This window comes from Sphaerodactylus townsendi, linkage group LG05 (genome assembly GCF_021028975.2).
Source record: "Sphaerodactylus townsendi isolate TG3544 linkage group LG05, MPM_Stown_v2.3, whole genome shotgun sequence".
Taxonomy (NCBI): Eukaryota; Metazoa; Chordata; class Lepidosauria; order Squamata; family Sphaerodactylidae; genus Sphaerodactylus; species Sphaerodactylus townsendi.
Genome location: NC_059429.1, coordinates 23,219,753 through 23,234,930, shown reverse-complemented (window position 1 = coordinate 23,234,930; position 15,178 = coordinate 23,219,753). Strand labels below are relative to the sequence as shown.

Here is a 15,178-nt window from a genome sequence, read left to right as displayed (position 1 = left end):
TTGAAGAAGAAGCAGGGTTAGTTTTTATTTCCCGCTTTTCCCTACCTTTAAGGAGTATCTCACAGAGGCTTACAAACTGCTTCCTCTCCTCTCTTCACAACAGACACCTTGTGAAGTAGGTGGGGCTGAGAGAGTTCTGAGAGAACTGTGACTAAAGGTCACCCAGCAGTCTTCATGTGGGGTCCCTCGTATTCTGATGAGATATACACAGGTTTTCCAAGCAGTCCAATAGTGCTTCTTTAGGACTGTGTCAAAGTAAGGCACCAATATTAGGGAGAGACATAAGCTTTCTTTCCACGTGCACCACAGTCCCCATCCAAATCAGGCCCTGTGTACCTGGGAACTGAGTTCCCAGTGTGGGACTCACAAGTGCACCTCTGATGGTCCTCATGGCAGACCCAACCTGAGGACTTTGTGTGCATGTGTGTGTATAAATGTATCATGACCCTATAACAGGGATCTGCAACCTGCGGCTCTCCAGATGTTCATGGACTACAATTCCCATTAGGCCATGCTGGCAGGGGCTGATGGGAATTGTAGTTCATGAACATCTGGAGAGCCGCAGGTTGCAGACCCCTGCCCTATAGGGTTCTCAAGGCCAGAGGTGATAAGAGGTGGTTAGCCATTGCCCACGTCGGTGTAGCAGCCCCAGACTTCCTTGAGGGACTAACCAGGGCCATCTAGGTCAGGGTGAGGAATATGTAGCACCATGTAATTAAACCTCCAGCCTTGAAACTTGCTGGGTAGCTTTGTGCCAATCCCACAATCTAACCTATTTCACAGGCGTTGTGTGAATTTTTGAAAAAGAATGGGATAACTACGTATGCTACACTGACTTCTTAGGAAGGTAAAGATAAAAAATATGACCATCTGTGATTTCTGTTTCATCTCACTGGTTGACCGACATGTACTGTTCCGTCTTGACACTTGAACGTTTTTGGCCTTGCACAGTCAGTATAAACCCCTTGCTGAAAGCCAGCCCGTTCTTTGCATTCTGCCTTGGTCAGTATGTATCAGTGGCCTCTACACTACACTTCCTGCTTTGTTAGAGGTGCAGAAGCTAGGAACATTGACTCAGCTCAGGGATCCCAGCACACAAGATAGCAAAACCTTTGTTGTAATGAATCCACGGACAATTGGAGAATCCACAGTCAGAAAAGCCACAGACAATCCGAGTGCATGTTCCCCTTGCTTTTTGGCCCTCGATGGGAAGGGAAATTTTGGAAGAGGTGGGAGAGAGTATCTTCAGGCTTGGTTTCTGATTAGGCTTCCACATGTGCTATGAAGCCAAATGGCGCTCTGTACAGTTTTGATTGTTATGTTGGAGGTTGATGAAAGGCTGGCCACTATTACTAAATCCAGTTGATCTTTGTTTGTACTGCAGGGATGCCCGTGGGTTTGCTGTTGTGGACACAAGGAACTTTGCTTTGAAGGACGGAGACTCCCATGCTAGTGGGAACCTCAGTGATTCATCTAGTGGGGAATCCAGCTGCGGTCAGCAGAGGAAGCGGGGGCCGTCCCCATCCCGAGTCCGTTTTGAAGATGAATCTGCACGGGACGCCGAGGTCCGCTACTTGGAACGCCTGCAGCAGCGTCAGAAACGGGTCTTAGATTCAGTCCTCTTGTTTCTTGGGCAGGGCCCGCTTGCCTCCAAGCCAGACCTTTCAGATTATATAAATGGCGACCTACAGCGTAAGCAGAACGAAGAACAGAATGGTAGCGGCAGGGGGCGCTCTGAGAATGGGAAAACGCTCACAATTAATGAGGAAGGAAAATGCAGTGCCTGCGGCTCTTACATCGCCAGTGCAGCAGCCAATCAGAACCCAGTTGCCAGAGTCCATTCAGCTGGGAATGCCATGCCTCAAACCTCCAACATCCCTCAAGGAAGCAAAAATTTAACCCAAGCGAATGAAAACAAAAAGCTCGGTACATGCCAAGAGGACTCCCGAACAAGGCATCTGGGTCCCAAAGGAACTCCAGTGTGGGTCCTTCCTTCTCGCCAGCATGTTTACACAGAACGTATCAGGGAGACTTATATTGGAGAGGTGACTTGCATAGATGATGTGGACTCAGCTTTAGACAGCACCACTGACACATCAGATAGCTACAGGACGGACAGTGAAGAGGCTGGAACCAGCAGCTGCCGGCCAGTGGACAAAAATGGCTGTCATTGTAGTTCTGGTTCTGATCTTAAGCTACCTTGTCCTTCAGAAAAGGGTAGGAAGGCTGAGCGGGAAAGGCACAGGGCGAATGGTGTCTGCAGTACCAATGGGGAGAAGATCCGGGATAATGGGCCCAGCATTAGTCAAGTGGAGATCCAGTCAACTGCTAATGAAACATGCAAGTGTAACCCAAAGGGGGCTTTGCAAGCGAAAGATCAGGTGACCAGGAGGACAGCCAATGGGGTGGAAGCCGTTCCCAGAGTTGACCAGCATGCAGATGAGTTTCAACAGATCAAAAAAGGCAAGGCCCAAGGATACATCAGGACAGCCAAAGTTCAGGTGAGGCAACCCACACCTGTCGTCTGCTCCCAGCAGGTGCCTTCCCGTTTAGTCCCAGGTGGCGGGACAGCTTCTGTGAATGGGAAGTCATTGGAAAGCTCCGATCATGCTCCTCAGCCAACCAACAACTTAAGCCAAACTGCACAGGTAACAGGCCCATCACGGCAATTAGCAAAGCAAACTGTTGTAGGCTACAACGTAGTGAACCGAGTACCTGCGCCCCCCAGCACTGGAAAAGCTCTCTCCTCCCCTTTGCCTTACAGGAGAGCTGTTTTGACAGGCAGCTACAAGCCCACCATTCAGAGTCCTGGGCTCATGAGCCAAGCCAATAAATTGCCAGTTAACTCAATTTCCCCCAAACGTGTGCAGCAAAAATGTGTCTCTGGCCTGCAGGAGCAATGTGACTTGCAGCCAGCTACAAATGTGCTTGCCAAGAGTCACCTGCTGGCCTTATCTACCAATAACTGCAATAACACACATGCAGAGTGTCAGCCGGAAGCCTCAGTGACTGCTGCAGAGGAAAACAGTGAGGAGTTTCTCCAGGACAGTTGGATGCTGGACAACAACAAAGGTAAGAGGGAACATCAGCTTCCCCGTCTCAACGGTTTTATTATACGATCTTCAGAACTCTTTCAGTAATACAGTGATTAAAACAAATTATAGTATTTATACATGTTTGGTTATCAAAGGCCTTTTGTGCACTCGTGGTCTGCCTTGCATTGGACTCATATTCCCTTCAGGTTGGATTTTCAATTATGTACTCGTTTTGGCCTCTTTGGAAGTCACTGCGGCATCAGATCAGAGAAGCCCTGTGGTTTCCGAAACAGGGCAAAGTGCAACTTTTCCTTCCCTGCAAAGAGAATTGGTGTACATTACACTTCCATTGGGGTTTCCAACTCATCCCCACCTTCTGCTACCCACACAACAGCTCTTCCAGCCAGGATTGAAAGGGCTGGTTTTTGTTTTTGTTTTAATAGTGCTGCGGTCTATTGATGGAGCGGTAGACCCATGAAATTGACATGGGTTGTTGCATTCTTGATAGATCCAAGATGGCACCAGAAAAGCAAAGGTGCAGAAACAAAAAGGAAGCAGAGAGTGGGCTAGATTAGCACAACTGGGAAGACTACACAGTAGGAGAACTTTCCCTCTAAATCAGGGGTCTGCAACCTGCGGCTCTCCCATCAGCCAATTGGCCATTCTGGCAGGGGCTGATGGGAATTGTAGTCCATGAACATCTGGAGAGCCGCAGGTTGCAGACCTCTTCTCTAAAGAGAAAACCACAGGAAAACCACTCGCAAACAGCCACCCCACAAGCAGTAAGTGCACAAAAGCCTAAAATCGTTTCAGCATCTAGTATTCTGGTATCAGCGGCTACATTAAAAGTTGCCAACAGCATTACTGCCTTAAAATGTACAGAGTCTAGCAAACCACTAGTCAAACAATATTCCCACTCGGTTTAAAGATAATTTCTGATGCATGAAATAGAACCAGAACCAGAATAGATTTTTGTGAACATCTGTATTGATTGTTCTTTGTTGTAAGATAATGGACTAACTATTTGCCTGGAAGAAGCTGATGACATAGGCCTTCATTCATGGTATCCTCCTGGATTGCATACTTACCCAACAGCTGTCCTTGTGCAGATATGGTCAATATTGTGTATTTTGACTGATGGCAGCTCTCCAAAGTATCAGGTGTTTCATATCACTTCCTACCTGAACCTTAAAACCTTAAAGGAGATGCTGGGGACCTTCTACGCACAAAGAAGACCCACTCCTCTGGCCTGGAATGCCCCATGGAAGGGGTCATCATGAGCCAATTGCAATTCAATGGCATGTATTTCATTTTCTTCTTCTGTCATGAAGTTGTGACTCCAGCTCCTATCATCCAGTCCTGCTACGTCATTCCAGTCTGCATGTAGCCAGTTTTGTGGTTTTCCCAACATAATTTGTTGTTTTCCCAACATAATTTGCTCAGCAATAAAGGAGAATACGGCACTGGGAAATGTCTCCCATACATGTGAATGGAACCTTTCATTATCTGTTACTGCAGCTGATTCTTTATTCAGTTCTGAGATTCACAACTGGGAATACATGATCAGCTGGACAGATGCCACCAACGAGGTTCACATGAGTTTTATGAAACCTGCACGTCACTTTCGTGGACATGGTAGCTGGTGAACCACATGGATGTGCCTGAGATTTTTTTCTACATAGTCTCACCCAGAAATTGTTGCCCTCAGAGGTGGCAAACAGAAGGTAGTCCTGGAGAAAATGTTAATGTTGGGCCCACACACACAGTCACAAAATTGGTTGGGTGGTTGTTCTGTCCTTTGGGGAATCCTGGGTATTTGTAGTTCTTCGAGCCTGTGGAAAGGATGACTAACAGAATTCTTAACACCGTTACCAAGCTCCAGTTCCTCAGTGTCATTTGAATAAAATCCTAGTCAGCTAAACTGGTATAAAACACAGAAGTGTCCAGTGCAGATTACATAGCAGCCTGTGGCACCACGGTTGGCAACATCACTGCCTGCATCTGCGAGAACAGTGTAGCCTGCATCTGCGAGAACAGTCTGTGACTAAGGCATTGCGTTTCCTGTGACTGGCAGTGTTGGAGGATTTCAACCTCGCAGACTCCACCTCTCCTGGTTCTGCCTTGGATTTCATGTTGTCCATGGCTGCATTGGGACTGTCTCCAGTTGTGTCAGCCCAACACATGAAGCAGGCCCCATGCTGGATTTGGCTTTTTGCGCAGTATAGATCTGGATAGCGTGGTTGTGTCAGAACTACTGCCACAGTCAGATCATTTCCTTGTAAAGGTCGGGCTGAGTTTCATTACTCCCCCCGGAAGGGCAGAGAGCCTATTTTTGCTCACCCAAGGAGCTTTATGGATCCTGTTGGCTCCCAGAATGCAATGCAGGATTTGTCAGGGACTGTTGGTGGTTCCCTCTATGAGCTTACTGAGGACAAGAATAAAGGTCTTTGGGGAGCCATCAGTTGAATTGTTCTCTACTGCCGATACATATTTGTGAACTTCTTTGTGTATAAAGGCTGAAAGCTCCCACTGGACCTTGCTGGTGATTTGAATGTAAACAGCATAACGGAGGTGCCTAGGGCTCTCTGTAGTCCTCTTCAATCCACACTCTTTTTTGGATTTTGACAGGGTCCTGGGTGCTATCAAACCAGCAACATGCTGCTTGGGTCCCTGTTCCTCCTGACTGATTAATCCTGGTTGGATGCAGCAGAAGTCCCCCTGAAAAAGTCTGTTAATTTGTCTTTCTCCCAGGGTTGCTTCCCTAGTTCCTAGAAGGAGGCTGTACTTAGATGTCTATTGAGAAAGCCTTCCTTAGATAAACAGGGCCCAGCTAATGACTGTGCTGTATCACACCTGCCATTCCTCGGGAAGGTAATTGAATGAGCAGTGACCAAGCAAGTGGAATGTCCAGGGTGGGAGAAAGAACCATTTGCATTGACTAAAAAGTGCTAAGGGTGCAATTTGCAAGTGTAATTTGCATGTGTTAAGTGGAACACATTCCACTTACATATGCTAAAATGGGTGGATTCTACTTAACACATGCAAATTACACTTGCAAATTGCACCCTTAACACTTTTTAATCAATGCAAATGGTTCTTTCTCCCACTCTGGACATTCCACAGGTATATCTACTCCTCTTGCTTTACTACCATCAGATCCTCTGAAGATGCCAGCCACAGATGCAGGCTAAATGTCAGGAGAAAATGCTACTGGAACGTGGCCATGCAACCTGGAAAACCCAAAACATTCTAGTGATTCTGACCATGAAAGCCTTCAACAATAAAATGACCAGGGTTTCCTGGATGAGACTTCTGCAGTTGACCCTTTCCAGTCCGGCATCAGGCCTGAGGAGACTGAGGCAGCACTTATTGCTGTGGTGGACAATCTCCAGCTTCTGTTGGCTCAAGGTGGTCATGCCCTGCAAATTTTATTAAATCTGCCTGCAGTGTTTGCCAGTGTTGATCAGTTTGTCTTGGCCTCCCGGGGGGTACAGTGTCCTGCCTTGAAGCGATTTTCCTCATTCCTCCAGGGATGCTCTCAGAGGTCCGTTCCGCACATGCAGAATAATGTTTGTGAGAGGCGTGATGACCGCATGGTGACTTGCCTGCCTGGTGCGAAGGTTGCGGATGTCACGCTTCGTCTAGATAGGCTTTTAGACAGTACTGGGGTGGAGTCAGCAGTTGTGGTCCACATTGGCACCAACGACATTGGGAAATGTAGCCGGGAGGTTCTGGAAGCTAAATTTAGGCTGCTAGGAAACAGGTTGAAGTCCAGGACCTCCAAGGTGGCATTCTCAGAAATGCTACCCGTTCCACGCGCAGGGCGAGCTAGGCAAGCGGAGATACAGGGTCTCAATGCGTGGATGAGAAGGTGGTGTAAGGCAGAGGGTTTCAGATTTGTCAGGAACTGGGGAACCTTTTGGGACAAGGTAGGCCTGTACAAACCGGAGACGGGCTTCATCTTAACCAAAGAGGAACCAGGCTGCTGGCTCAACATTAAAAGGTGGCAGAACAGCTTTTAAACTGATCACGGGGGAAAGCCGACAGGAGCTGAGGTGACTTCGGTTCGGAATACAGTATCTATGGGGATGCAGACAGAGAGGGAGGTTTTTCTAAATCAACCACATACAAGCGAGGAACATAGCAATGTGCATGTGACAAGGGATAGTGTCTACAAAAGACTTGAGGGTAAAGCACATAAATCCCAGGTTAAGGACAGAGACAGGGTATACAGGTGTCTCTATGCTAATAGTAGAAGCTTTCGACCTAAAATGTGGAGCTAGAATACACAGTTTTGAAGGAGGACTTTGATATAGTGGGCATTACAGAGACATGGTGGAATGAGGAGAACCAGTGGCTTGCTGCTATACCAGGCTCCAGGCTCTACCGCAAGGATAGGCCAGGGCGCATTGGGGGTGGAGTTCCCCTTTACATCAAAGAGAGCATAGTATCACATAAAATAGACAATGCAAGGGGAGCTGGTTCCCCTACAGAATCACTGTGGATATCAATACCAGGTGTGAAGGACAGTTTAATATTAGGAATATATTATCGTCCCCTGACCAAAGTGCACAAGAGGATTCTGAGATGGAAAAAGAAATTAGAGAGGCCAACAAAACAAAAAATGTAGTGGTAATGGGTGATTTTAACTATCCCCATATAAACTGGAAAAATGCATGTTCAGGTCATAGTAAGGAGAGCATTCCTGGATATGCTAAATGACTGTGGCTTAGAGTAGATGGTTGTGGAACCAACCAGGGGAGAGAGAGGTGATCCTAGATCTAATTCTATGTGGGACCCAGGACCTGGTGCAGGAAGTCAGTGTTGTTGAGCCGATAGGAACAGCCGACTTCACAATGCTGTCAGATTCAGTATCTCAGCATTCGAACAAGTGGCAACTACTAATGTAGTTACATTCGCCTTCAGAAAGGGGAATTTCTCAAAGATGAGGGGGATAGTTTGGAGGAAGCTGAAAAGGAAAATCAAAGAGAGTCAAAACTGTCCAGGATGCTTGGAGTTATTTAAAAACACAGTAATAAAAGCTCAGCTGGAATGTGTTCCACAGGTTAGAAAGGCAGCACCCAGTCCAAAAAAGAAAGCCACCATGGTTAACAAGAGGTTGAGGAAAATTATCAGAAAAAAGAAAAATGTCTTTTTTAAAATGGAAGTCCAGTTTGGCTGATGAAGAATATGAGAGGGAACACAAATGGTGGCAAAAGAGAAGCAAGTTAGCTGTAAGGGAGGCAAAAAAGGAGTATGAGGAACGCATGGCTATGAAGATCAAGACGAGCAACAAACAGTTCTTAAAGTACATCAAAAGCAGTGAAGCCAGCAAGGAAAGCGGTAGGCCCGTTAGATGACAAAGGAACAAAGGGTGTGCTAAAAGATGGCAGGGAGATTGCAGAGAAGCTGAATGAATTCTTTGCATCTGTCTTCACCCAAGAGGAGGTGAGGAACATTCCTGCACCTGAACCAAGATTCTTAGGAGGCGAATCCGAGGAACTAGCGAAGATAGTGGTAGACAAGGAAGAAGTTCTGGCAGCCATTGATAAACTAAATGTTACCAAATCCCCTGGCCCAGATTGCATTCACCCAAGAGTTCTTAAAGAGCTCAAGCATGAAATTGCTGATCTTCTCCGTTTAATATGCAACTTATCCCTGAAATCAGGCTCCATCCCTGAAGACTGGAAGATGGCCAATGTCACACCAATCTTTAAGAAAGGATCTAGGGGGGACCCGGGAAATTACAGGCCAGTCAGTTTGACATCTGTTCCTGGTAAATTAGTAGAATCTATCATTAAAGATAAAATTATAAAACATGTAGAAAAGCAAGACCTGCTGAGAAAGAGTCAGCATGGCTTTTGCAGAGGCAAATCCTGTCTTACAAACTTACTAGAGTTCTTTGAGGGTGTAAACAGGCATGTGGACAGGGGTGAACCGGTGGACATTGTCTACTTGGATTTCCAAAAGGCTTTTGACCAAGTTCCTCACCAGAGACTGTTGAGAAAACTCAGCAATGAAGGAATAAGAGGGGAAGTCCTCCTATGGATTAAAAACTGGTTGAGAAACAGGAAACAAAGAGTGGGTGTAAATGGGAAGTTCTCACAATGGAGAGATATCGGAGTGGTGTCCCCCAAGGATCCGCTTTTGGGGACCAGTGCTCTTTAACCTATTCATAAATGACCTGGAAGTAGGGGTGGGTAGCGTGGTGGCCAAGTTTGCAGATGATACCAAATTATGTAGGTGGTGAGAAACCACAAAGGATTGCGAAGAGCTCCAAGCGGACCTTGATAAATTAGGTGAGTGGACTCAGAAATGGCAAATGCAGTTCAATGTAGCAAAATGTAAAGTGATGCACATAGGGGCAAAAAATCCAAACTTCACATACACGCTACAGGGGTCAGTGCTATCAGTCACAGACCAGGAGAGGGATTTAGGCGTCTTAGTTGATAGTTCCATGGGAATGTCAACTCAATGCATGGCAGCTGTGAAAAAAAGGCAAACTCTATGCTGGGGATCATTAGAAAAGGAATTGATAATAAAACTGCAAAGATTGTCATGCCCTTTATATAAAGCAGTGGTGCAACCGCGCCTTGAGTACTGTGTCCAGTTCTGAATTAGCGCGATCTCAAAAGGATATTGAGGGAGATAGAAAGAAGTGCAGAGAAGGGCAACAAGGATGATTGAGGGACTGGAGCACCTTCCCTATGAGGAGAGGCTGCAGCGTTTGGGACTCTTTAGTTTGGAGAGGAGGCGGCTGAGGGGGGATATGATTGAAGTCTACAAAATTATGCATGGGGTAGAAAATGTTGACAGAGACAAATTTTTCTCTCTTTCTCACAATACTAGAACCAGGGGACATTCATTGAAAATGCTGGGGGGAAGAATTAGGACTAATAAAAGGAAACACTTCTTCACGCAACGTGTGATTGGTGTTTGGAATATGCTGCCACAGGAGGTGGTGATGGCCACTAACCTGGATAGCTTTAAAAGGGGCTTGGACAGATGTATGGAGGAGAAGTTGATTTATGGCTACCAATCTTGATCCTCTTTGATCTGAGATTGCAAATGCCTTAACAGACCAGGTGATCGGGAGCAACAGCCGCAGAAGGCCATTGCGTTCACATCCTACATGTGAGCTCCCAAAGGCACCTGGTGGGCCACTGCGAGTAGCAGAGAGCTGGACTAGATGGACTTTGGTCTGATCCAGCTGGCTTGTTCTTATGTTCTTATGTTCTTAATGCACTTTCAACCCACTTTTAATGCCCTCTGCAGCTGGATTTTACTGTGCAGAATAGCAAAATCCACTTGCCAACAACTGTGGAAGTGGATTGAAAATGCATTGTTCTTCATGTGCAGAAGGGGCCAGAGAATTGCTGTTGGAGACAAAAGACCTTCCTTGTGAGCACTAGATCTTGGCCCTGCAGTTGTTCAACATATATGGGCATCTGCTATCAAATCTTGTCAGGAGGTTTAGGGTTAGGTGCCATCAATATGCTGACGATACCCAATTCCTCCTCCTGCTGGATAAGCAACTAGAAACAGTTCTCCTGGCCTTGAACCCAGTGCTTGGGTGCCATAGTCAGATGGCTGAGAGAGTGCTGGTTGAAGCTGGACCCATTCTAGATGGAAGTCATGCAGCTGGGGAGGGCTGGGTGATATGGAAGTTGGCCGGGTCCAGCTGCCACCACTGGGATCCATGAAGAGCTTGAGTGTATGGTCTGGTATGTTCTCTGGACAAGCAGGTGTCCACCATGGTGAGATCTGCACTCTCCTGCTACTATCCCCCCCCCCATTGCCTGGGTTTCTTACCGTGCCACCCTTTGGTGGTGCCCAGTCCTCAATTGGCTCACCTCTCCTCTACCAGGGCAAAGCCTTTCTATGTGATAGCCCCAGTCCTAGTAGAGTGCTCTGTGAGAGGATGCTCATGCCCTGTGGGACATGGTTGGTGTCTGCAGGGCTTTCATCAGGCTTTTAATTAGTCATCATGTTTCTCTTGCGATTCTTGTATCGTTTTCACCAGATCGTTTTCCTGTGGGGTTGCTGGATGCAGCCGTGTTTATTTATATTGTTGGTTTTAAATAGTGCATGTATTTATCATTATTGTTATCGCTTATAAGACTGTTTATTGAATTGTAATTGACTTTGTTGTAAGCCACCCCCGAACCTCGCTTGTCGAGGGAGTGGTGGGGTGTAAGTTTGATAAATAAAATAAACAAACAGATAATAAACAAGTAGATATGCCAATCAGACTTGGTCCCTTCAGCAAGCTGGACAGGATCTTTACAAAAAAAAAGTGCACACAAGGAAACAGTTGCATTGTTTCTATGTGCTTCGGTGAAGTTGTGCCCTCTCATGTTATCTAATTGCGCTGATCTACTCCAAGGCTGTTCAGCAAGTGGCAACTGGATATGTCTGTATCACAATAGGTCTGTTATCCTCATCGTGTGGTGTTCCTTCTGTCATTCCCGACACGACCAGTTCCGCCGCCATCGCTCTTTCCCTGACAGCTGAGGAAGCTGACAGCACCATCTCCGCTCAGACATGTGGCAGGGAAGCTCCGAAGATGGAGACACAGAAGACCAAGCCAGCGCGACCTAATACAGTCCAAGGGTGAGTAGATTAATCATAAGTCATTCAAAAGCAACTGGGCACCTCATGGAGCAAAGGCTGGCCCTGAATTCAAATCCAGAACCACAGAATCCATAGCAAACTCTTCCTAGAACAGTGGTGGTGAACCTATGGCACGGGTGCCAGAGATGGCACTCAGAGCCCTCTCTGTGGGCACATGCAAACAGAGTTGCCCCCCCAAACACATCTAGGGTGGCCTGAGCCGCTGGGCTCAATTATTAGCATTAAACCTAAAACCTAGTTTTGGGGAAGCAGTGTAGGTAACCCTGTTCTGTTAAACCCCACTGATTTTCATGCAAAGAACTAAAGCACGATCCTTTACCTGGGAGTAAGATCAGTTGCTGGCAATGGGGCTTGCTTCTGAGTAAACCCTCCTAGGGTCGTGATTCACTCGTTGGAAGAGTTGCACGGTTGCTTCAGAACAAAGCCACCGACTACCACCAAGCTCCCAAGTAATGCCCGCCTCGGAGACAACCATTTTTTTCTAAACTAAAACCTCAGTATTCAGGTTAAATTGCCGTGTTGGCACTTTGCGATAAATAAGTGGGTTTTGGGTTGCAGTTTGGGCACTCGGTCTGGAAAAGGTTCGCCATCACTGTCCTAGAAGCTTGCCCTCAGTTTCTGAATTTCCCTCCCCATGAAAATTTACTGATATTTCTTCTGAAAATGGCGGAAAGTCTTTTTTGGTGTAGTAGTTAAGAGCACGTGGATTCTAATCTGGAGAACCTGCTCCGCATGAGCAGAAGACTCTTATCTGGTGAATCAGATTTGTTTCTCCACTCCTATATTCCTGATGGGTGACCTTGGGCTAGTCACAGTTCCCTCAGGAGTCTGTCAGCCCCACCTACCTCACTAGGTGTCTGTTGTGGGGAGAGGAAGGAAAAGGAGTTTGTAAAAAAGATGGGGTATAAATCCAAACTCTTCTTCTTCAGAGTGGCGGTGGTTGGGGATAGGGAGAAATGGGTTAAACCAGTGTAATTGAATGTTTTGCTGCAGGGGTGGAGAATCCTCACCTGGCCAAAACTAGCAATATATTGAAATAAGTAAAGTTTTTTTAAGAAGTGAGAAGTGAGCTTTATACCCTACTTTAGTCTTTAAGAAACATACGAATGCCTTCCCTTTCAACCAACACCTCATGAGCTGCGTGTGTGTGTGAGAGAGAGAGAGAGAATGCTGAGAGAACTGTGACTGGCCCAAGGCCACCTAGCAGACGGATGAGTGGGAAAACAAGCTCAGTTCACCAGATTAAAATCTGCTGCTGTTAACCGCTACACACTGGCAGCCGGATCGAGGTGCAGAATTATAGTTCCTAAGATGCAAGGCCTGACTTCCTTCAGAGGGTCCTTCCTTGACTCTTTATCTTTAATTTAAAAAAAAGGCTGTCACTCAAGGCCCCTGACATGGTGCCTGTGTGCGCCAAGCTGCCCACTAACACCTTTTTGTGGCACCCACCAAATGTGTTTAGAAAGTGGGTGGAGCCATGTGGAGCTTCTGTCCAGCAACGCTTCTGAATGGCCACTGTGCAGAATAACATAAAGGTTCAGTTGTAGACAGTGACGTAGCTTCCACGGTGCAAGATGGAGACAAGTGCCCCAGGTGGACGCCATTGGGGTCACATGGAGGGCAGAAAATCGCCCCCACACACCCCCTTGCTCTGCCCGGCCAGGCCCAGCGGAGGCTGCTGCTGGGCACCCCTGCCTGGCCTGGACCTGCCCTGTCAGGGCCGGTGGAGACCACTGCGCACGCCCCTGCCAGGCCTTGCTCCACCAGGCCCCACCACCGGCAAAGGTAAGTGGCAGCGGGGTGGGGGTGGGGTGAGGGCCCATCGTATCTTAGAGACCGCATCACCCCATATGTCCCTACACGGCCTCTCCGATCCGCGGAGGCCAATTTACTGGTGGTCCCTGGCCCTTCAGTGGTGCGGCTGGCCTCCACACGGGCCAGGACCTTTACGGCCCTGGCCCCGGCCTGGTGGAACGCTCTTCCACCAGCTGTCCGGGCCCTGCGGGACCTTGGGGAGTTCCGCAGGGCCTGTAAGACGGAGCTGTTCCGCCGGGCCTTTGGAGGAACCAGCCGCTAATAGTGCCCCCTTTCTTCGGCCCTTGACAACTGGGCCACCTGTCATCCAACAAGACTCGCCATGCCTCCCTCTCTGAGGGGGGAGGGATTTTTATTACTGGAATGCTGGACGCCACTTTAATTTGTTGAGTTTTATAATTGAAATAGGAATGAAAACTTTTTATCGCTGCCTTAAATTACTACTTATTTTATACTGTATTTTATATGTTGTGCACTGCCCAGAGCCCTTCGGGGATGGGGCGGTATATAAGTCCAATAAAATAAATAAATAAATAAATAGGGGGGCAAAAAACTCGGACCCTGCCCCAGGCCCCATTTTCCCTAGCTACTGTCATGATATATAAAAAAGAGAGAAACGTTCACTAAAAGGTCATCTTTTGAGTTAGCAGAGGTTTGCAAAACCCAGAGGATGGAGACAGTCAGTCTAGGGGCAAAAGTAGCAAAGATTGACCTTTAACACGATTGGTGAATTCAACTGTAATTCTAGACCAATGAGAGGCTGTTGCGTGGGCGGGGAAAAGTATCCCTGATGTATCTATTGTATATGCTAAGTTCAGATAGAGAGATAGAATCTGAGTTCAATGTGTGTTCAACTTTGTTATTGCTGAAGAGTTCTGTATAGTTTTATAGTCTTGTGTAGAATAGACTTGTGTAACCTTGCAACTGCTAAAGCAAAACCTTCCTATGGAAAGAACGTCTTGTGTGGAGAGTATTCTTTTCCAAGTGTGATAGGAGGTTGCAGTGAGTGCAAGAAGACTACTATAGACTTCTCATCTTACCAGAGTGACTCCGCTTTAAACTCTGCTGATAGCTACACCCCTGGTTGTAGATGCATGCATGTCCAGCTTTGTTTCTGCAATAGGGAGGACTAGACCAGGGACCTGCTTCTGTGATTCACATCCCAGGCTCTCCACTGTATTCCATCTTAGCATCTGTTAGCTTGCTTGTAGCAGCAGAGGCTGTAAAATATGGCAGCGACTTCCTGTTTGCTGGAAGCAAAGGCTCTGTCCCTGGTGCTTTCTACCACCATCCCCTCTCTTCTTGCTGCCATCTGCCTGCCGACTGTCCAGACCCAGCTGCAGCTCTTGCCCTCTCGGACCCCCTCCAGCGTCTCTCTGCTTTGATGTTTCCACCTTGCTGCCTCCTTGGCGCTCCAAGCTCAGCCAGACCTCCCTGTATTTTTTGCCGTCCTGATTTCCCTCCTCCAACCCGCCCCAGACTTAACCCGCTTCTCTCTTTCTGCCCAAATCCCCAGAAAGCGGTTGCTATGGCCACACACGGCAGTCCCCAGAAATTAAGCCTCTGCCATTTCACCCAGGGATTTTTTTTTCTTGATTGCAAAACAAAACTTGGGTTTTCTGGAACTTAGTCTCACACAGCCCAGACAGCAGCCAAATTCTGCAGAGCGGCTTGTGTACACACTTCAGGCTGTC

The 15,178-nt window shown here is 47.3% G+C and overlaps 1 protein-coding gene across 2 annotated transcripts in view; it reads left to right on the top strand.

Annotated features, from left to right (window-relative positions):
* KIAA1614 (KIAA1614 ortholog) overlaps positions 1-15,178 on the top strand; it is a 60,502-nt gene that overhangs the window by 21,672 nt on the left and 23,652 nt on the right. For both annotated transcript variants that reach the window (XM_048497973.1, XM_048497974.1), the window contains exons 5-6: positions 1,385-3,072; positions 11,465-11,648. In XM_048497973.1, coding sequence (XP_048353930.1) covers positions 1,385-3,072; positions 11,465-11,648 — 1,872 coding nt within the window. The remainder of the gene's footprint in view (positions 1-1,384; positions 3,073-11,464; positions 11,649-15,178) is intronic.